This window comes from Mustela nigripes, chromosome 2, assembly GCF_022355385.1.
Source record: "Mustela nigripes isolate SB6536 chromosome 2, MUSNIG.SB6536, whole genome shotgun sequence".
NCBI lineage: Eukaryota > Metazoa > Chordata > Mammalia > Carnivora > Mustelidae > Mustela > Mustela nigripes.
Genome location: NC_081558.1, coordinates 209,282,801 through 209,306,335, shown reverse-complemented (window position 1 = coordinate 209,306,335; position 23,535 = coordinate 209,282,801). Strand labels below are relative to the sequence as shown.

Below are 23,535 nucleotides of genomic sequence, written 5' to 3'. Positions count from 1 at the left end.
AATTGAGTAAGGACTTCCCAGTCAGCGCCACAGAGCCCAGAATTCCCAGGCCTGTATGCAGGAACAAGGGTCCCTTCCCCTGTGTCCACTGGGCGCCGTGCTTAACAATTATTTCTTTTCTTTTCTTTTCTTTTCTTTTCTTTTCTTTCTTCCTTTTGAAAGTCAAACCTGTTTTGTTTTGTTTTGTTTTGTTTTGTTTTGTTTTGTTTTGTTTTGTCAGTATATGGTAACTAGGTTGGGGTGGGGGCAAAGGCTTCAGTCATCACACAGTAAGAAACAGCCCTCTCCGAAGAACCAGAGGTCTGCCCCTGCCGTGTCACCAGCCTGGCGTGGGGGGCAGAGGGAGTCACGAAGAAGGCTTCAGCCTTCTCCGAGGTGGGGCGGGCTTAGAAAGTCTCTGAGGTCTCTCTGTGCGTGATCATTCCATGAGATGTTGGAATGAAACCTTAGAAATGTTGACAGTGATTTGCATCATTATCTAGTTACATGTGACTCATGCCCGGGAAGCTTGGGAAAGGCAAGCACTAGCCTGTCCCTTCTCAGGTGGCAAAGCTGACGGTCAGCTCAGGGGTGATGTTGTTGGTCGTTTACACCTTCGTCTCACCCAGGACACGGCGTGCCAGTTTCAAGTCTGGGTGCCAGGCCATGAGGCTGTGAGAAAGAGTCATCCCAAATCCTGGCATAGGGACAGAGTTCTCCCTGGGCACAGTGTGACGGCTGAGGCCATGCGGGCAGACCATGGTCCCCAGAGACCCTGGTTTCCACAGGGGCTCCAAAAGATTCCCAGAACACCCCTTCTCTTCTCAACACCCCTGAGTTTCTCGTGTCCTGTGCCTGGGGTGCGTGCCTAGCCTGGGCTGGGTCTTCCTCAGGCACCACTGGCATTTGGGGCCAGGTCTTTCTCTGCCATGGGGGGGGGGGCCACTCTGTGTGTTGTAGGATGGTCAGCAGCACCCCTGCCTCCACCCACTAGATGCCAGGAGCAGCCTTCACCCTAGTTGTGATGGCAGGAATATCTCCAGACATTGCCCAATGTCCCCTGGAGGAGAAACAGCCCTGTTGAGAACAGTCTGGGAAAGTCACAAGGATCTTGTCGTCCACACTGGTGCTCCATGCCAGCAGCAAAGGGGAGTCACTTGGGCATCTCTGCTTGGTAGTAAGTCAGCTTTGGGGCCTCACGTCTCTTGTCTGTAGGTCATCCCTTTTGTTGAGCAAGAGTCTCCTAGTCTGCTATCTCACACACTCCTTTTAAAATTTTTTTTTTTTTAATTCTTCCATGTTAGTCCAAGTCACTGAAAACCTATTGCTTCTCTGAGAAAGCCTTCCTTGACCTTGTAAATCAAAGCAGTCCTCTGGAGGGAGGTTTCCCACTGCTGGGCTCGGTATCATCTTTCTCAGGGTGACCTCATCTATTAAAGTATGAAGGTTGTATTTGAAATGCCATTTACTTTCTCTAAGTCAATAAATGAAGCTGTGGATCTTTAGATCATCAGAGGTCTGCTTATTACCAAGAGTTTTTTTGTGTGTGTGTCATTTTTTAAATCGAGATCTGTGTTAGAGTTTAAAAGAATTCCGGCAGATTTCCATTTGCCTTTCTGAATCAGTTTGGGGTGATATTCCTCTGCGAGTGTAGATTGCCCCTAGATGAATCTGACTTTATTAGTTTATGTCCTTTGTTCAGAGCACCAGGGATGAGCTTGTGAAAGCACGCGCAGCTCTTATCTTCAAAGCTCTCCTTTATACGGCAAAAGTGCACCTCAGCAACCTGTGTTACTAATCTGTGGCAGTCCCAATTAGTTCGCATCAAGGTCAGTCCTTTGGGGGGTGCACGCTGGCTGCAGACTTAAGGGAACCAGTTCCTCTTGCGCTGAGCTCGCGGAGAAGGCGGCCGAGGAGGCATCAGACAAAAGAGGGGGTTGCCCGCTCCCCGAAGAGAGGTTGATAGCGACTCTCCCTGCCCTGGCTCACAAGCCAAAGAAACTCAGTTATTCTAAAGAACCCAAAACTAGCATGGGAACCTGCCGCCCCAGGAGGAGGCTGTTTGGGTTCTCCCCCACTGTCTTACTCGGATGGCAAATATTTGAGTGCTTTTGCAGTTGCTGCAACATAACAAAAAGTGTAAGAGAACTATTTCTTGGGGACTTTTGACGAATGGAGAAGCCTTGGGCTCGAGAAGTGTAGTGAACACGACCCCTCCAAAACTGTGTCTGTGAAAAAAGAAGTTAGAGCTCTAGGTCAGGAGCATGTTGAGTTTTAGGAATGAAGGGTGATGCTGAGCTCACAGTGGCCTGTCCTGCTGTGTCTCTGAGGCCACCAAAGGAAGATAGTGAATCTGTGAATCCTGTAGGTCTCAGGTCTCCAGTGCAGGGGGTGAGGCCCCTCTTACGTGAAGAGAATATGCACCCTTGGTCTGCTGTCATGTCTACGGGAGAATGAAAGGGTCCGTGGCCAACTGGAATGGCAGTGCCTTTTAAGAGGGAGAAAGAAATTCACTGTTTGATCTGTTCAGAGATGTGCCCTGTAGTCCTATGAAGTTCAGAGCATTGGAGGTGCAGGGAGGGCAGGATTCACACCACATTTGCTGCTGCTCCCCCCAAGCACATGCTGTGACTTTGTGCCTGGGGCCAAAGGCAGGATGGATGCTTGTGGAGGTGCAGAAGGGGGCGGTCCTCCCAGGGCCCCCGCCTCCTGGCTCCTGCCTCTGGGAATTCCCGGAGCTGGGCCTGATGTGTGGGAAAGGAAAACAAGGGGTGGGTGCAGGTAGGGGGAGAAAAGTCATGGCAGGACAGCACAGCCGGCAGTGAGCGTGAGGAAAACAGGAGCACACTGAAGCAGACACTGAGCCAGGGGTTTATGGAAGGAGGCCAGGCACTTCAGCTTGAGAAACTCACCCTACCCTCCTTCAGGTGGGGAGCACGGAATGGAAGCTCTTCAAGAAAGAGTGGCCGCCGTGCAACCACCTTGGGCTGAGCAGCTGCAGTGCCGCTGCTGAAAGAGGCTGGCGCTCAGTGGAAGGAAGGGCTTCTGTCTCCTCTCCAGCAGGCTGCATGTGGCAGCCTGCTGGACCCTCACATGTGCTCACCGCAAAACCACGTTTTCCCTGGGGGAAGCAGTGGGGAAACTGAGTCTCGAAGGGATTAACTCATTTGCCGCCAGCACAACCTTGAGTGAAGGACCAGTCAAGGGCTCAGCCCTAATCTCTCCAACTCCCAAATGACAGCCTTGCTCTGCTCTTGCTCTGGCCCTCATGATTGTCTGAGGGACAGCCTCAGGACATAGTCAAAGGCTAGTGAAGCATCCTTGCGGGTTCCCTGCCAGCACTCTCTAGATACGATGTGGTGTTGCATCCTTTGTTCCCCACTTCATATGACTCCTGATTTTATTAGAACTCCGTGCTTCGGCGTGTGCTGCTCCAAACCAGAGTGTCTGGGTGAAAAATCCAGAAAGGATGCATTCAGGCCCATGCTGCATGGGATCAGGGGATACAGTGGCTACATGAAGGGCTTCAGCCACTCTAAAATCTGTCAAACCATTGTTACCTTTTTTTTTTTTTTTTTAAACCACAAAAGTGCTAAAGTAAAATCTAGGGTCGCAGCTGGGAGAAAGCACAGCGGGAAAGCTATGATCATGCTGATGGGGAGTGTGGCTTCCTGTCACGTCGGCCCCGCACTACCTGTGTCTCCCACAAGAGATGTGTCTGAGTCCAGATGTTGGCTGGAGGGAGGTACACTGACACAGAGGGTTGGGGGTTGCACAGCTGGATGGAGTGGCCTCACGGGAAGCCAGGCCACAAAATGACGTGATGCATAGCTGTTGCGTGCCAGATCTCTTTCTGAGCTGGGGTCCAGAGCGTCTCCTCCAATACTGACAACTCACTGTTGTCCTGCAGCCCTTGAGGCCCCAAAGTGAACATCACTCCTTTTTTCTTGCCCGCTGCCACTCTGAGGCATTACAATGACCCTGGCAAAGCTTGGCCACGTTACTTAATCTTACTGAATCTGCTTAGTCAGAGAAATCGCTGGTATCTCTTTGAGAAGTCCTAGGGACTCCCCCTCATCCTCACAGGGCCTTCCATTAACAGTCTGGACAGTGGCTTGGCTCTGACAGTCTCCCATCCTGTGCCGTGGCCTGTGATGCTCAAACCTGCACCGTCCTCTTTATAGCATGTGCTATCCCCACGGAATGTTCCTTTAGATTATTCTGTTTCTTTAGCTATGGGCCATCCCAGGTGATGCCATGCCTCCCCTGCGTGTAGCTTCCCCCTTCGAGGTGTCTGTCACTCGTTTCCTGCAAGTGAGGGTCCTCTTGCTATGTCAAGCACGTGATCCCAAGCTAGAGGCTGCCAGAGATCTCCCAGCGATTGACATGGGATTTCTGGCTCATCCCTTTCCAGGAGCTGCAGAGAGGGTGAAGGGGCTAGAGAATGAGGGGGCGGAAACCATCTTTACTGCCTGTGTTTTGAGATTTTCACTGAAGGAGAAGGGAAGAAGGGAAGGCAATGAACAGGGCAATCGTGGAATCATTTGAACCTGGCCAGTGGGCTGGCCCATCAGCAATTTACCCAGCCCACCTATAGAATCAGTGGGGGCCTGGAAAGTGTGTTCCAGGGCAGAGGCACAGACAGTGAGAATGCAGAAAATCTTTACGGGAAGGGTATCTGCAATGGATGTTTGTTTAACAAAGTCCAGGGCAACTGTCTGCAAGTCTGCAAGAGAAGACAGGGGAAGACCAAAAGGTGCCTTCTGTTCCCTCAAAACTGTGCTCCCTCCACCCCATGGGAACTGAAGGCTACTCTCTCTCTGGCCCCGGGACATGGTGCCGGCAGAGAACAGGAGGTGTTTATCCATACACCCATCTTTTCTAGAAGCCAATGACTTACCCCCCAGCCCTTCATCAGAGAAAACTGTGCCTGAGTCCAGAGCTCTTTTCCAGACGTGCCTCAGACTGATGGGGCTGAGGGGAGAGGCCTCATGGCAAAAGTTGAACTGTTTCCCCTGGGAAGTGTCTGGCAACTCTAATGAGGACCGGCACTTTGCATTTATAGAGCGCCTTTCATCTGTGGCTCTCAAAGCTGCTCCACAAACATTAATTAACTCTCACACCTGTGAGGCAGGTGAGGCTGGTTACCCCCATTTTTAGAGATGAGGAAACAGGTTTGAAAGGAAAAGGGCTGTGGTGAGCCACCAGGGCTGGGGGTGGCTCTGCTGGAAGGGACTGGCTTTCTGGATTCCCAGCGCCCTGACCCAATGGCCCTAAGCGCAAAGCCAGGGAGCCTCCCTGGGACCAGGCTCCAAATATGGGTCCCAGAGGCTGTGCGTGGGGGAGACGTGGCCACACGCCTCCTTTTTTCCCTCCTGCAGGCAGCCTGCCACCTCCCAGGCCCTGCGATCTGGACAAGACCCCTCAAAACCCTGAAGGCCTTTAAAATGCAGCCTCCCTGGGCAGGTCTCTGCCTGGGCTTGGTGCTGGATGCTTCCCTTCCAGTAATTGCTGGAAGAATGAATGCATCTTAGCTCTACATGACTATCCAAGATGTGTATAGCCGGCAGAGACAACGGTTGGCAAATACCAGAGCTATTTCACAACCTCGCTTTTTCCAGGATCCAAAGCTGGTAGGAGCTGACTCACATTATCATGGGGTTTCACTGATAGCAACAATGTGCAAATCCCGTGTCTGCTACCTGGGCGCACTTCTAAGTGACCGCTTAGCCCTCCTTCCTTTTGCCGTGCTGCGTTTTGACTCCCTGCCACAGAGGCCAGAGGAAATGGCCCTGAAGGACAGTGGGACTTCCAGGGAAATGCCTCTTTCAAAGCAGAGAAGGACCCCGTGCCTGGGGCCACCACAGCATGGGGTTCTAAAGGTAGCAGCAGAGCCCCAGGGGGCATCCTTTTGTTTGCAGAGCCGAGATCTTCCCTCCCAAGGGTCCAAGATGGGGAGATGCAAGCTGCCACCACCACCACCACCACCCCCAGGGCCCGCCCTGACACATCACCCTGGAAACTGACTCACATCTCTGAGCCCTGAGTCATATCCTGTTGTGCGTTTGGAGGCATCCAAGAGGGCATTACACCAGCTACCCATGACTGAGGTGAATCTGAAGGGCACCCTGGGAACTACCCTGCTGTCTTCCAAACAGAAAGAGGGAAAAAATCCTCCAGGGGAAAAAAAAAAAACACCAGGATGGCCCTGAGGGTTTCTGTGTTCACCAAGCAAGTTTGGCTCTTAAAAATAGACGCCAGGGCCCCATGACATACATAACTGTCTGGTCTCTGTTTTTAAACGGCTCTGAAGGGTTACCAAAAGGTCGCATCTTTTAAAGATATCAGCCGAAGAGCCAAGGGAAGGGCCTTCTAACTATAATAGCCACACCACAGAGCTGCCAACCTCCTCCTGGCCCCTGGCAGAGAGATGATTGTGCTGTTGGGAATCCAGGTTTTGAGGGTGGGCATTCAAGACCCCAGAGAGGTAGGTGGTCCTAGTCAAACCAAAAGGGGTCTCTGGCCATGCTCCTATGTGGCCTGGTGGGAGCCTGGGGCCAAAGTTGGAAGTTTGAAACATTTCAAAGAACAACTTTCAGTTTTGTTGATTTTCTTTGTCACCTTCCTGTGCGACACCTTCTTTGTCATTCTGTTTCCCCGATTGCTACTTTAATTCTTATTATGTCTTTTCTTCTCCTTGCTTTTGGCTTATTTTGCTCTTTTTCCTCTAGTTTCCTAAGCTGGGAGCTTAAATTATTGATTCTGGACCACTCTTCTTTTCTAATATATGCATTCAATGTTTTAACTATCCCTGGAAGCACTGCTTGCACTATGTTCCACAAATAGTGAGAAGCTGGATATTCATTTAGTTCAAAATGCCTTCTAATTTCTCTTGAGAATTCTTAGTTTACCCATGGGTTACTTGGAGGTCTGTTGTTGAAGCTCCAAATATTTGTTCTAGGTAACTTTCTGTTGTTCGTGGGTGGTGGTAGTGGTGGTGTTGCTGTTGTTTTGTTTTTAGTATTAAATCCGTGCGGCCTGAGAATAAACTTTGTATGATTTCTGTTCTTTTAAATTTGTTAAGGTGTATTTTATGGCCCAGAATATGGTCTGTCTGGGCAAATGTCCCCTGTGAGCTTGAGAAGAAAGGGTATTCTGCTGTTGTTAAATGGAATCCTCTATAAATGTCAATTACATCAAGTTTGTTGGGAACACTGTTCAGGTCAAAATGCCCTAATTTTCTGCCTGCTTGATCCATAAGTTACTGGGAGAGGGGTGTCGAAGTCTTTAGCTAAGTGTATTTTTCTATTTCTTCTTGTAGTTCTAAATCAGTGTTTGCCTTGTGTTTTCTGACACTGTTCTTAGGTGCTTACATATTAAAGATTGTTACATCTTCTTAGAGAACGCAGTCTTTCATCGTCTTGCAATTCTCATCTTATCCCTGAAAATTTTCCTTTTTCTGAAGTTAGTTTTATATTAAATTAATACGGCTACTGCCGTTCTTTTGGTTAGTGTTAGCATGGTCTTACTACATCTCTTTACTTTCACCCTGAGTCTTTATATTTAAATAGTTTCCTTGTAGACAACATATAGTTGGGCCTTGTTATTAACTCATTCTGACAATCCCTGTCTTTAAATTGGTGCATGTAGAACATTCATACTTAAGTGATTATTGGTATGGTTGAATTCATATGTACCATGTTTGTTTTCTATTTCTATCTTTGTTTCTCCTTCCCTGTTGAGGTATAGTTTTGTAGAATATAGAATTCTTTAAACACTTGAAATATTTACGACACTTTTGCTTGTATGATTTTTGAAGAGAAGTTAGAAGTAATTCTTACCCTTGTTGCTCTCTGGGTAAGATGTTTCTGTAGATTATTCGGTATTTATCTAGGTGTTCTCTCAGCTTCTTGGATCTGTGGTTTGGTGTCCATCATTAGTTTTGAAATACTACTGGCCATTAATACTTCAGATGTTTCTTCTACTCTGTTTTCTTTTCTTTTTCCTTCTGATATTTCCACTATGCATATGTTACACCTTTGGAAATTTTCCCAAAGTTCATGAATGTTCTGTTTTAGGTTTTTCTGTTTGCTTTGTTTTCTTTCTTTGTTTTTTCTCTTTACATTTTAGTTTGGGAAGTTTCTATTGACATATTTTGGAGCTCATTGATTCTTTCCTCAACCATATCTAGTCTATTGATGAGCCCATCAAAGGCATTTCTCATCTCTGTTACAATGTTTTTCATTTCTAGAATTTCCTTTTGTATCTGAGAGTTGCCATCTCCCTCTTACATCACCCATCCGTTCCAGCATGATGTCTCTTTTTTCCATTAGAACCCTTAATATATTAATCATAATTAAATTCCCTGGCCAGTAACTCCAAAATCTGTGTCATATCTAAGTCTGGTTCTGCTGTTTGTTGTATCTCTTCAGACTACTTTCCTTACATTTTGGCATGCCTTGTTATTTCTGATTTGAAAGCTAGACATGAGGGGCACCTTGGTGGCTCAGTCAGTTAAGCATCTTATTCTTGGTTTTTGGCTCAGGTCATGATCTCAGGGTCCTGGGATCAAGCCCTACATCAGACTCCAGGCTGAGCATTGTGTCTGCTTGAGGATTTTCTCCCTCCCTGTCCCTGGCTCTTCTCCCTGCTCACACATTCCCCTCTCTGTCTTTCTCTCTCTAAAATAAATTAAATAAATAAATAATAAATAAATCTTAAAAAGAAAGAAAGAAAGAAAAAAAGAAAGAAAGCTAGATGTGATTTATCAGATGATGGGAATGGATGTAAGTAAAACTTCAGTGTGAGATTTTATGGTCATCTAGCTAGGAGTTGGGCTGTGCTTCATATTTACTGTAGCTGTAGATGTCAGAGGCTTCAATTCCTCCAATATCCTTGTTTTCGTCTCCCTTGTTGCCTTTAGACTTCCCTAAGAACTCTTCTCTAGTCTCTTTGAACTGTAACCCACTGTTACTATACTGGATCCCATGAAAACCTGGAAGAATTCCTGATGCCAATCTCATGAAAGTGTCCCCACTCCAGTCCCCATACATGCACAAATGACTGAAGCTCCTAGAAGTTTCTTACTTTCATGGTAGTCTATACTTGGTCTCCAACAGTTTATCAAAATTACCAGTTAAGCGTTCCAACCAATTTACAGCTCCAGCAGCTTCTGGTCGTGGTATGCACACCTCACTCAGTATGATCTTCTATAGTCACCTGCCTCTCAAGATTTCAGGGTGGCGGTTTGCCCTACAATCTCAGTTCCCTAACAGATCCAAGAAGAGTCATGAATTACCACTCTGTTCAGCTCTTTCCTTGTAAAGAGGGGAGTGGTGACTCCCAAGCTCTTTGCATTTCAGAGCTACAGCTGGAAGCAGCAGAACATCTTGACATCAGTTATTTGATAGGGTCATTTTTCACTCTGAATATATTTTGATATTGCTGCATCAAAAGGTGAAAGCACTCACTTTCTTACTGATGTATGCCATTGATCCCTCTGAATTCACCACTCACATCCACCCTACCTTATCCCCAATCCCCCTTCTCTGACCTCATTTCAAAAGGAGAGGGGCTCAGTTTTAACCATTTTTTGATGATCAGACATCTGAAAATAACCCATCACAAAACGACCTCAGTAAAGTGGCTGCATCAAAACATTATGTACCCTGAAAAATAACAGGAGGCAGAGAGGCTCAAATTTAAATTTTCTAATCCAGTCGTTTTATTAATGGACATGTGAACTGATTGAGATTGGGTCTTTGCCCCCTCTATCCTTACCTCAAATCTCCACAGTTTTCTTGCCTTTTACCACTTAATCTCTGTAGCCCAGTTCCTCCCGGGTGCTGAAGACCAGCAGGCAAACTTTTTATCAGTGAATGGCATGATATTATTACTTGAACCTCACCCTGGAGCAGGAGTGTATGGCCTTACCAATAAATTATCAGATAAATCCCTTGGCATGGGTTTATTTTCCTTTTTAATAATATAATCATAAAAAGTAGTCAGACGTACTGAGCATTTAATGTGGCCAAAAAATGTGCTACTTGCTTTTACATATGGCTTATCTCACTTATTCTTCACTACTATCATTTGAAGTAAGAGAACTACATACCAGAGAATATAAGTGACTTGCCCAGGCTAAAGGCAGAATTCGGACTGAAATCGATCTATGATTTAAATTAGGTGCTTTCCCTAGTCTGTTCCTTGCAGAGGCAGAACGTAAGTGCGTAATAAATGCCATTAGGGTTATCTCTAATGTGGGAACAGCTGTTTGCAAGTCCAGATTAGGCAGATAATCCACCAATTCACCTGAATACAGGTCCGCCACTAGCTGTAATTCCCTAAAGGCAAGGACTATAGTCCATTCAATACTGAGTCCCCAAAACAGTGACCCTAGTAAAGCAAAAATGCTCATTGGCAACATGAATGAATGAGGATATGAATAACTTCATGAGCCCATGAATTAATGAAAAAATTAATTAATGTGAATGAATAAATGAAGCAACTCTCAGCATGACTATCAGTGCCCCAGGAAGAAACCTTTCCAAGCGTCATCTATTCCCAGGATCTTCACTGATACCAGACTAGAAGCTCCAATGGGTCAGGAACGACATTGGCCTTATTCATCAGGCTATTACTAGCTAAGTTAGCACATGCCTAGCACATACTAAAATTTCAGTAAACTTTCGTTCTTTTCGATGGACTGACTTAGCAGAGGCACTCCATTGAAGAACAAGTAGCCCTACTGTCTGGAGAATGACTGACAGTGGTTCTCTTCCTCAGCCTGTGGCTTCTTTCCTGGATAACTTCCATCTTCTCCCTCCCTACTTCCTCTTCCCAGCATAGGTGTATTTATTGTTACAAGCACTATTCTTCACCCCACCCTTCCAACTGAATCTTTCTTAAATCTGATTAACATACAAGTTCAGCAGAGAAATACTGTATACCATCAGTTTGAATTAGAATCCTACATTATTGGAAGGGGCTTTGAGATCATGTCTTTTCAGAGAGGAAAATAAGGGTGTATAAACAAGTGGTTTAGGCTCAAAGACAAGCATGGAGGCCACTTATCCTACTTACCGTGCCTTTCATTCCCATGGTTGGGGTGGCCCACAGTACTGCCCAATATTTCCACACCTGCCTTCTTGTGTTCACGTTGACCCCATCAGAACAACTGGTAACAGTAAACTCAGCATACATCATATCATCAGTCCTAGTTTTTTTGTTCTATTTGGTGCTTTGGGGTTTTTTATTAATAATACACATAGAATTAGAAAATACCCAAAAAACCTGACATGAGAAGCTCGCCATCACCACCTTCTGGCCCACCGCTGGCAATGAATCCAAACGCAGCTCACTCTGGTCACATGAATGAAAAATGATAATGCAGAGGTCCTTTGGGGTTTTAGTGCTAGCCCTCCTCTAACGCTGGAAAGCTACGTTGTGGTGTGAAGCAAGAATGTTGAATCTAAAACCCTGTGTTAAAAAAAAAAAAAAAAACAATCACAGAACTTGGACTTTAATCATAAAGATCATTTTACCAAAGCATATTTTTTAAAAGACTGTGAAACATTATGCAACGTTTGCATGGTTTAATTATGAGTTTAGAAAAGCCTAGCACAACTTTTTCACTACAGTAAAACATGACAGAGCATGAATCATGGCATAATACTTTATGCTTACTGTGGTTTTAGACATGGGGTTAGGGGTGCTGGGCTGTCTACACAGCAAGGCATGAATTACTGAACCGCAATTCACACCCCGGAGGACTTTATGACAATTATAAAACCTCTTTTGTTTGCTTCTTAAATGATTAAAATATTTGAGTACTATATATTCATCTAGCAAATGTGTATATCTAGGACATATGCATGTCTTACAAAAATATCTTGAGTCTATAATTTATTTTTCACTTGGAGCAAAAACACTTATAGTAATACAGGAATGTTGAACAATCTGCTGTTTTGCTCTTTCAGTTACTAGAAACACTGTTACCTGTAAGGCTGTGCAGGATCCTTGACTATAGTGGATCTTTCATTTCCACTGAGTTTAGAATGGACCAGCTATTTTATTCTCTGCCTTCTGCTCAAATTCCCCCAAATTCAGAATGGAATGAGGACCCTTCTTTAATATTAGGTTTCAGAGATTCTAAGTGAAAATATTTGCCCAGATATTCCAAGCTTAAAAATTGAGTTATTTGAAAAGAAAGAAATTGATCCACATGAGGGACGGGGACTGGGAGGGAGGGGGGAGTGGGGGGCAGGTAGTTGGCAGGCAGAAGAGCCGGGGATCCAGGTAGATCTATCTCTAAACCCCTGATTCTGTTATCCACTCTGCCGGGCTTCAGACAGATAAACAGAAACAGCAAACTTGAACTGCTGGAAAAGAAAAGCCCCTGAAGGAAGGAGAACTGGATATTTCACAACGAGTAGAAAGAACTCACTTCTTTATGTCCTGGCACATACACAGCCTACACCCAGCATTTTCCTGAGAAACGTTGCTCTTTCTAAATTTACTCCCAGCTTCTTGTAGCTCTGGCTCTGAAGACCCCTGGGAACTAGTGTAGTCCATAGAGAAGGTGGGACACAAAGAGAAAATCGATGTTTAACCCTAAAGAAATGGAAGGCTATCTTGTGGGGGAACTGTTCCCATTCAACTTTTCTTACACGTGTTGCCTGAGATTAGAGGGTTCGTTCATTTTTTTCTTCTCCTTTTCATCTGCACTGTGATGCTTTTGAAAACTAAGACTCCTATGAATGCTAGAGTCAAATTTACAAAATCCTCTTTACCTCAATCTTCTGAAGTCAGAGTTTTGTCTCTTCTCTATCCCAGTCCCCACTTAATGGCTGTCTATAAAACACTTGCTCAACATTCTGCCCTTTAAACATTGCAAACTTGAGGTCTTGAAAAGGTGCAGGACACCTGTCGGTCTGGGTTGGTAGAGCCAGATCTCTACTGCTGGGCTTGTGAACAAATCCTCAGGTCTCATCATCAGCTTCCCAGCCAGACCTTTTCTAAATTCCTTGGGAGAGAATTCACCTAAATAGCGGATATTTGAAAGTCCTTGGCATATTTTTGCCAAAGTTAAGGAAAAAAAAAACCTCTATGTTCTTTTTTGCTTACTGAGCACAGATGGATAGGTGATCCACCTGAGTTTATAAAATCTTTCTGAGGATGAGAATTGTAACTCTTGCTAAAGCTGAAATTGTCTGGGTGGTTGATATGTGCTGTAGTTTAACAGGTGAGCATTAACACTTCTACCTGGAAAGCATATTCAACCTCTCCCATCATTGTTATCATGATTAAATCAAACCTCCGGAAGAAACAGTTATCAGAGGAAAATCTTCAAGAATCACACATAAACTGTATTTCAGTGTCTCTCGGGGGAGGGCGGAAATCATCCAACAAAAGCAAATACTTGGATTTACTAGACACTGGTCAGCAGGCCACAGGCATGTATGACATATTTAAACAGAGGTGACTAGTTTTTTATTAAGAGATTTGTTTTTTCTTAAACCCCACCCCATTCTACATTTGATTGACCTCCCTGATTCTCTGCAGACACAAGGCAGATCCAACCATCCCCACCGTGGTCCTACGATCAGTCCTACCAGTACCTGGGATCGATCGCCTCACCTTCTGTACATCCAGCAACACCCATCTCACCTGGACGGGCCAGCGGCATGACAACCCTCTCTGCAGAGCTTTCCAGTCGACTCACAAGTAAGCTGCTTGAACACACCCTTTGAAGTCAAGCTAGAGTGGAAGGTTCGAGAGACTGGAGATGCATAAAGGGTTTGGCAGTCATTCAGGGATGGGGGTAAAATTGTGGTTTAAATACAAGGTTGTTTAAGTCCCGTGTCCATTCACTGATTTTCCCTGACATCTGGCGAGAGAGATTATGAATATGAAAGAAGAAAAGGATTCTTTGAACATTTCGGGGTTGCTCTCACCTTTGGCAGAGAGAGGTAACAGCTGGGGGATTAAATAATATACAAGGCCAAAGGAATCAGCTCCTAGGACTCAGGAGGGACTGTCCCATTTGATGGTGGCAAGCTTTCACAGGTCATGTGAACAACACTGGGGTACCTGTAGAATGGGAAACAGCTACACCCCAAATGAGACATTTTGAACTAAGAGATCTTCATCCTGGATTAGAGGAACAGAATGGAAAGCTCGGGTGTCGTGGTTAGCATAATTGTTGTTAATACGAGCTCATTAAATATTAGTCATTTAACCTATGAGACCTTTTGGGCTTGGCACTCACCTTTGCTCGTGGGCAGGGAAATCAGAGTTAGAGAAAAATTCCTTTGTTGAAAGCAAAAGAAGAAACTCCCTGTTTGGAGCTTTGAAATTGGAGCTGGACCAAACTGTGAAAATACTTCAGAGAACTTCAGCATTATGAAGCCTGCAAACACACTTCATATGCGTGGGGAGGAGGGTGGTTGTTTTTGCTTTTCAGTTCTTGAGATCAGATTATAGTAGATTAGGGGGCAGGCAAAGGGGCAAAGGCGTCATGTCTGCCATTTTAAATGTCGGATAATGTGGTGTTTTCCAGACAGTTGTGATTACTTGAGATTTCACCAAATGCTTTAGCTTCTTTTTGGAGCTTCTCAACAGCACCATCATTGGCATCTGGGGCCAGAGAATTCTTTGTGGTAGGTGGGGGGGCGGGGGCAGGGGGGTGCTGCCCTGTGCACTGTAGGATATTCAGCGGCATCTCTGGCCTTTAGATACAGCAACAGGTCCACTCCCCTGCACAAGATGACTAAAAATGTCTCCAGACACTGTCAGATATCTGGAGGGCGCCCAGCTGTCCCCTGGTTGAGAACCACCATCTTCGAGTATTCTTAGGTGCTGTGGTAAAATGGAAAAGCCAAAAAGCCAACTTAGTTGCCCACTTTTTGTATTAATGCCAAGATTTTCAGGGCACCTGCTGGCCTAAGGAGTTGAGGAAGTAGCATAAGAATGATGACGTCAGTTCAGCTTGTTGTTTCAGAAGTTCTGTTCCCTCAGGACCAGTTTGACTCCAAAGGCACTTGTCAACTTTTATTGATTCTTCTCAGAGCACTGCTCTGCTCTCTACATCTAAAACAATCACTGTTTTCCTTGGTAATGTGCCTGCTGTGGGTCTCTGGGAATGTACGTAAGACTTTTGACTTGGTCACCACCCAAGATCCGCACCTTATGGTTTCAAGAGCCCTCAGGGGGCAGCCGCTCCAGCTGACCAGTGTTCAGATGCGAGGGTGACTTTTCTTTTTTTTTAAAGGGAATGGGTAATGTGTGCTTCCAAGTCCCGTGCTGCTGTGAACACTTCTGAATAACTGGGACCTCAGTTACCCAAGGAGTGGGGAAAGGACGTTTTATGGTCTGAGGGTGTGAAGGACACAAAACCCACGTCTCATCTCAGCACCCAAGAATTATCTTTCCCTGTCTTGGAGGGAGGGTGCGAGAGAATTCCAGATGAGCTTTTCCCGGTGGCAGAGAAAGGCATGGGAGATTGCTCTTCAACTTGGCAGATCTCCCTCTGAGAAATCAAGCCTGGAGTGCGGGCCTGAAAAACCTTGTCATACGCCTGGGGGCAGTAGGGGGTTGCGACACATGAAAGCAAAGTGGCTGCCCTGGCTGCCAGCTTTGAGAACCTGACACTGCTCTGCTCCTGCTTTTCCTTTTAATCCTGCCCAGAGCTCTGTGTTCAGCCCCTCTCCCCACCCCCAGCCCCACCTGGACTTCCTTCTGCACCAGGGACTTGCACACTCGTTCTCTCTTTCTCCTTTGCAGACAGTCTCCACACCTTGTCTGAAAAGAGATGTCATCTGGAGGTTTTCCTTTATTTTTTTTTTTTCTTTAAAAAAAATTAATGTTTAGCTGCCAACCTGGGCGACAGACAGCATGCATTAATCTGAGTCATGCAAAAGATCCTTTTAAGGCTGCCATTATCTGCTCAAGCTGTTTAATCCTTTGGGGGCAGTGGGAGGGGCTGGAGTGGGACAGCTTTCATCCACGTCAAGCTGTGGAACAAACACTTGAGCTGTCATGGCAAATATTTAGCCCCATCGGTGGGGAAACATTTCCAACTAAAATACCTGAACCTCCTAATCCCCAGATTTCCTACTCTTTAAAAGCTCCCTGTGACTATCTGGGGTCTCCACCCCCACCCACAATGGAATAAGGGGGCACTGGGCCAGCCCAAAGGACAAATGGGTGACAGTGGGGTGATTGGTGCATGACAGTGGGGCTCAGTAGGAAATGTCAGATGAGACATAAAAATGGAAACAAATATTTGAATAGATCATTTGAATCAGAACATATCTAGAGGGCCAAAGATCTTTTATTATCAAAATGTGTGGGGAGAGAAAGCTCACTTTTGTCCAGTGGTGCGGTGGAGACAGGAGAATCACGGGCAGTATGGAGGATCTTTCAGATACTCTGCCCACAAGTGAAAGAACTATTTTCCTCTGACAGCTGAGACCATAACATCATTGCATTACTTATGTCCGTGACCAGCCACGGACTCACTGGGGATTACGGTAACTTGGTACCATCACCACATTACCACGTAGTTGTTGGAACAGACTGGCAGAGCATGTCCAGACATCACCATGAAACAGGGTGACCTTTCATTCATTCTCCAGTGGATTCACCTTTTTGTCTCAGGGCAAATGAAGCAAGAGGAATACTGGGCAGAGTCATTAATTTGTGTCCAGAGTCTTGCATCAGATGCCAACAAATTGATTGTATTTGCCTAATGCTCTTCCTCCTACCTCAGCTTCTCCCTAGACTATAGAAATCTAACTGGAAAAATAGAGTCAAGCTTCCTGTCACAGCTCTCTGGGTGAGCAAAAACAAGTGACACAGAGCTTGCTCACAGACGGCCCCAGTAAGTGGCCAGGGACAAACCGTGTGGAATGAGGTGCGGCCTGGCTTCAGGACGAGCTAGAGTGTGGCCGTGGAAGGGCAGCCCCAGAACCACTGTCAGTTTACAACGTTTTCCCTGCCCACATGTCTGACTGGCTTTGAAAAGATTAACAGGAGTGTTTGTTTGAAAGTCAGACTCCTGGTTTCCTCATTAGCACAGAGATTGGCTACAGGCTTTGGTTGTTTCTATAAACTTTAATTACCTCTCTGATGAGGGGTATATACCTCCTCATCACATTCACCCCAAATTTATAGAGGAGTTTGGAAAGAGAGAAAGGGGAGAAGGGGGGGGGAGGGGGAGAGAGAGAGAGAGAGAGAGAGAGAGAGAGGGGATGAGAGAGAGAGAAAGGCAGAAAGAGAATGAGAACACTAGCTCTCCCTGCTGGAATAATAGGCTTGAAATATGAGGAAGTTGATCAACCCCGGAAGCCTTCCAAAAACAGATTAATCCACCCTGGTAGCTTTCCTTTCAGAGCAAACTCTTGGCTCTGTCAAGTTTCTCTATGGGCCTGAACACAAAAGGACACAGACTACATGCCATCCTGAGCTTGGACTTACTCTGTATGTTGATTTGGGAGCTGAAAAACTTTTAAACATTTAATTTTGCCTCTGCTATCTTTTGGGTTTGCTGCTGTAAAGACTACAGCCCTGGCCCAGTCATTTGATTAATAATTCTGAGGAACAGGATACCATCTTACATCTACATGGTGATTCTCAGTCGGAGAGTGGGGGAATGGTTACCCTGCTTCACCCTACCCCCAGAACATTTGGCAGTGTCTGGAGACAATGTTAGTTGTCACAATGCAGGGTGTGGGAGCGCTATGGACATTTGGTAGGCAGAAGCTAAGAATGCTCCCAAACATACTACAATGCAAGGGACAGCTCCCCACACCCCCAACAAATATATATCTGGCCCAAAATGTCAACAGTACCACTGCTGAGAAACTGATCTACAGGACACGAGGAACACTTCCTGGCACCCAAAGCCCCTAGTAGTTCCCAAGGGCAGCCTATGGTAAAGAAAAATATTCCCAAGGGCAGTCTATGGTAAAGAAAAATGCAGAAGGATGCAATGAAGGCCAAAGCCAGTTTCTGAGACCAGAAATGCAGAATCCTAACAAAGTGAGTTTTCTAGACAAAGTTTTGTCATTCCTGTTAAAACTTAAACATGTGGAAAAATGGAGTGGATAAATCAAAGCCCTACAGCCATTTGTGTTAACAAATCATTGAAGCACGAGGGAATACCAGGCGACACTGAGGTCCTATTTTGCTAAAAATGTGGAAGTAGTCTAAAGGCACATGAGAGGGGAGGAAGAGTGGTATTGATACTCACTGACAACCACTCACAGTCACTACTATGGCATGCATTAGGTAGAATCATAAGAAACTGACAATTTTAATTGTTTGAAACCTACAGAAATAGCAGTTTCCTGTGATTCAACATAAATATTATGTATGCTGTATTATAATGTTATTACATATTAGGATTATAACACAGTATCATATTATATATGATATATTCTATTAATATTAATCTATGGATGCATCTATCTCATACTATCATATAATTACTATCATATAATTTTATAAGTTACATATTATTATATTAATATCACAGATTAAATTTATATTAATATTGGCATATTAATATATTGATTATCAACGACTGGCAAACTTTTTTCCATAAAGGACCAGATACTTAATATTTTAGGCTTCCCGGGTCCCACGGTTTGTCTGTGTCATGACGACTCCACTCTGCAGTGGTCGTTCTTCAGTAACTAGGAGAATTCCTAATAGGAGTGAGGCTCATTCCAGTGAAACTTCATGCAGGGCAACGGATATGAGCATTTCACATAATTTTCACGTCAGAAAATACAATCCTTCTTTTCACTTTTTTCAACCATTTAGAAAAGTAACTCATTCTCACCTTGGGGGCCATACAAAAACTGGTGGCGTCGAAAAGGTGGGTTTGCCAACCCTGTCATTACCTCGATATTACAAGTATTATATTTATATATAGTATGTGTTATGTTACACTGTATTGCATCCTATTATACTGTAATGACCTTGTAGCCTATCCCACCTTACATTCCGTGACTCCCTGAGTCACCACCCTCTGTCACCGCAGACCATCACACTGCATGCTGGGTAGGCAGCCAACTCCCTTGGCTCCTGGGGCAGCAGCATTCTGGGTAATCATCCGGTGGGCGGGGCGCGGGCGGGAGGACCATGGCCTCCCTGGCTCCCATCTCCCACCTCACCATCTTTTCTCTCCCGCCCCCACAGCGGCCCCCGACCTGACGGCCTTCGGCGACCCACGCCAGTTCCCTGCGCTGCCCTCCATCTCAGACCCTCGCATGCACTACCCCGGAGCCTTCACCTACTCCCCGACGCCCGTCACGTCGGGCATTGGCATCGGCATGTCGGCCATGAGCTCGGCCACGCGCTACCACACGTACCTGCCGCCGCCCTACCCTGGCTCGTCGCAGGCACAGGGCGGCCCCTTCCAGGCCAGCTCGCCCTCCTACCACCTGTACTACGGCGCCTCGGCTGGCTCCTACCAATTCTCCATGGTGGGCGGCGAGCGTTCGCCGCCGCGCATCCTGCCGCCGTGCACCAACGCCTCCACCGGCTCGGCGCTGCTCAACCCCAGCCTCCCGAACCAAAGCGACGTGGTGGAGGCTGAGGGCAGCCACAGCAACTCGCCCACCAACATGGCACCCGCTGCGCGCCTTGAAGAGGCTGTGTGGCGGCCCTACTGAGGGCCCCGCGGCAGCCCAGCGGGAGGAGCGCCCCTGCCCAGGCCCAGCCTATGCTCTGGAGAGCCCATGGGTATGGGGTCCGTGGCCGGCACTGCGGAGGGGGCGCGCCCCTGCCAACCGGGTTCTGGGATCTCACTCTGCTCCGCACCCGCGACCACCCCCACCCCGGCCCTGGGGCACTCGGGCCCCCTGGCCGCCTGCACCCCGAGGCCATGCGAAGCGCCATTGCTGTGGGCCCGGCTCACCTTTTCCGAACCTGACCCAACAGGAGGGTGTCCGCTTCACCACCACGTGGACACGTCGTAAGGCAAACAGGAAGATTCCCAGAGGGAAACTGTGAATGCTTCTGATTTAGCGATGCTGTGAATAAAAGAAAGATTTTATACCCTTGACTTCACTTTTTAACCAAGTTGTTTATTCCAAAGAGTGGAATTTTGGTTGGGGTGGGGGCAGGGAATGCAACTCCTCTTGTTTGGTATCTAATTTGTATTTTTTAGTTTTCTTTTCCAGCACCTTATAAATTGCAAAGTGCATATTTGCATTTGGGGTGGTTTTTATTTTTATATATATATATATATATATATTAAAAAATTGAGCTTGCTTCTTTCTTGCTTTGACAATTGAAAGAAATATGATTCCTTTTTTCTGTAAGTTTTATTTAACTTTTCTTTTGGACTTTCGTGTAGTTGTTCTTTTGAGAAACAGCTACAGCTTTGGGTCATTTTCAACTACTGTATTCCCACAAGGAATCCCTAGATATTTATGTATCTTGTTGTTTAGACACTTACTTATGTGTTGATACTTTTTTATTATTTAAATGTACTTATATTAAGAAGAAAAATATCAAGTACTACATTTTTGTTTTTGATAGTAGCCAAAGTTAAATGTATCACATTGAAGAAGGCTGGAAAAAAAGGATGAGCAATGTGATGACTTGGTTATCTAAATATTGTTTACATTAAACTCCCTTTCATGTTAATCAAACGAGTTGGTAGCTAATGCAGCAATGTTTTTAATGCTTTTTAGATACTGAGGGTCACTTGAAGGATCTGAAGTATGGAATTTTCTGCCAAGCTCAACAAAGGGTCTCATACCTGACTCCCTCCTTTCCAACAGAGAAGGTCAAATCTGGTTCCAGGAGGTTCAGATAGTTGTCAATGATTGCACCTCTGGAGAGGATTTATTTTCTGCCTAGGGGTTTGCTCCCTCTATGGGCTTGATAATTCTAGTCAGGCTTTGTAACCATTGAATCCAAAGTAAACTATGTGGAAGAGCAGTATCCACATGGGAACCGAAAGAACGGATTTATGGGTTTCTTAACTGCTCCCTTCTGGAGTAGTAAGGAGATCATCTGAATCCAGAATTCAGATTTTTTACCTCCAAGAAAATACTCCTATTTGATACAGTACCTGTTCATTGACTCAGAACAAAACTTGTGGCTGTTCCCCAAGGCTGGGAGTGGAAGAAACTAGACCTGGTGTCTTTGGTGTCTGAAGGTCTCCAGCTGAATTTTCATAGGGTGGCTTGGAGGCAGACCTGAACAGGACAGTTTTCCTCGGTGTGCTTCCATGGAGTCACATAGGAAAGCATCATCCCCCCTGGGCCAGACTCCATCCCAAGCTGTTCATTCAGCAGCTATCTTTGCATTGCTTTCACCAGGCTGAGACCCTACCAAATGGGGTATGTGCACTTTTATCTGTGCATCAGCATGACAGGAAAGATTCATGTCGCAGCTGCCCATGGCTACAATTCAAAAGTATCCAATGTCACTGTAAATTTTTATTGGAGAATTTGGTCAGAATGCAGTTGTTGTACAACTCATAAATACTAACTGCTGATTTTCACATATGTGTGCTCAAAATGATCTGGTTGTTATTTAATGTACCTCTTAAATTAGTTGAAATGATTTCAGGTCAACTCTGAAGAGTATTTGAAAGCAGGACTTCAGAACAGTGTTTGATTTTTATTTTATAAATTTAAAAATTCAAATTAGAAAGATCTTTGGCTGCAGGCAGCAAAACAGCTGGTCTTATTTAAAACAACTTGTTTTTGAGTTTTCTTATATATATATATATTGATTATTTGTTTTACACAGATGCAGTAGCACTTTGGTAAGAAAGAGTAAAGCAGTTTGTATTGTCAGGTCATTCTTATCTAGAAAAGAGCTCAGACAGATCTTGGAGAAATTCAGAATATATTCATTTTAGACATAATCCTCTCTTCATGATTCAATTTAATGTCTTATTCTGTATTATGTTTTTGTGGCAAAATTGTCCTTAAATGTCAGCAAATTGAAAATTTTTATTTTTGGAAAGGACTTTTGGCCCCTTGACCCCAAATCAAACCTAAGTGTTCTCAACACATGTTGCCATATCTGACCTGACAAAATGTTGGGGGAAAATGAAGGAAAAAAAATTATATTTTTCAGTTCATTTCTGGTACCTGAACATATTCCAACTCAAAACCAGCCTAATGCCCTAGAAAGGGGATCAGACAATGCTTCACACTGAACCTTCACTCTCAAAGGCATGTATGAGGAGGGCTTGTCACTTTGTTGGAGTCCCACTGGTTTGGCTAGTCAGAGTTTCACAGACCCTTACCAGCATATTAGTACTTAATCGTTACAGAAAAAATTAAATCAAACTTTAGTATTTTGGAGATAGGTCTCACATAACACTTAATGTTCCTCTCCCCCGCAAAAATTGTATTCATTGCCTTCAGGTAAATTAAGGTGGTCCTTTAATCAAGGAGACCCTTAAGCCAATAATATAATAACTGGATGTATCTGGAAGCATTGGTCCAAGAGAAGAAAGATTAAGCCATTTCTACTGCTTGTTCATGCCTTTATTTATACTTTCAACATGGACATGTATTTTAATTCTTTTCGGTTTTTCTCACTATATTTCTTATATGACTTATATTTCTTTCTTCTGCTGGCCCCCTGATAACTGCTTCTGTTTCTCTTCTCCCTCCATCAAACCTCTCCTCCTTCCTCCATTCTCTTGCTTTATGTAAGGAGACAGCACACACACCCCCAACTTCATACCAAGTGTCCAGAACACGAGGAGCTGCAGGTCTCCTCGCTTTACATAAAGGAACATGGTGAGTCAGCCTTTCTCCTGCTCATCATGGGTTTCTTCCAGCAGAACAGAGACATTGCCAACCATTTTGGATCTGCTTGCTGTCCAAGTGCAGCAACCGAAGCCTTCCTGGACAAATTACAATCAGTGAGTTAATAGACAGCCTTACTGCTGCCTCACATTTCTGTGCAGATAAACAGAAATGCTCTGACTGGAAAGGAAATGAATGGTTTCACTCAAATGTCCTGCAATTTAGGATTGCAGGTTTCTTTCCTGAAAGGCCTGCTTCCTTAGGACATTCCATCCTGGCAATTTTTGTTTTTGGTGGTTTTGTTTTCTGGGGTACAACATGTTTGGGGTCTTTTATACATGAAAAATCAGTTAATAATCTCAGAAAACATTATTTTTTTTACATTTGAACAAAATATCTTTTTGTTTACCTGCAGTATACAATCATTTGGGGTTTAGTTTGTTTGTCTGTTTGGAGCTTTTCCCCTCCCTTTAGCCAGATCAGTACTGAAGAGGCTGATCATTTGGCATTTTTTTTTTTTCCTTCCAGAAGAGTTGCATCAACAAAGTTAATTGTATTTATGTATGTAAATAGATTTTAAGCTTCATTATAAAATATTGTTAATACCTGTAATAACTTTTTTTTTCAATTTTTTTGTGTGTGTTTCTAAGGACTTTTTCTTATGTTTGCTAAATACTGTAGACAAAAAAATGCTTCTTTCTACTTTGTTTATTTTAGAATTAAAGATGAGCTACTTTTTATTCACTTTTGTAAAGAGCTAATA

At 44.8% G+C, this 23,535-nt stretch overlaps 1 protein-coding gene across 4 annotated transcripts in view; it reads left to right on the top strand.

Moving 5' to 3' along the window:
* Positions 1 to 20,058, top strand: part of RUNX1 (RUNX family transcription factor 1) — a 244,161-nt gene extending 224,103 nt beyond the window's left edge. For all 4 annotated transcript variants that reach the window (XM_059392311.1, XM_059392312.1, XM_059392308.1 and 1 more), the window contains 2 exons: positions 13,543 to 13,704; positions 19,186 to 20,058. In XM_059392311.1, the coding sequence (XP_059248294.1) occupies positions 13,543 to 13,704; positions 19,186 to 19,661 (638 nt within the window). In that variant the 3' untranslated portion in view covers positions 19,662 to 20,058. The remainder of the gene's footprint in view (positions 1 to 13,542; positions 13,705 to 19,185) is intronic.
* Positions 20,059 to 23,535: the final 3,477 nt, after the last annotated feature.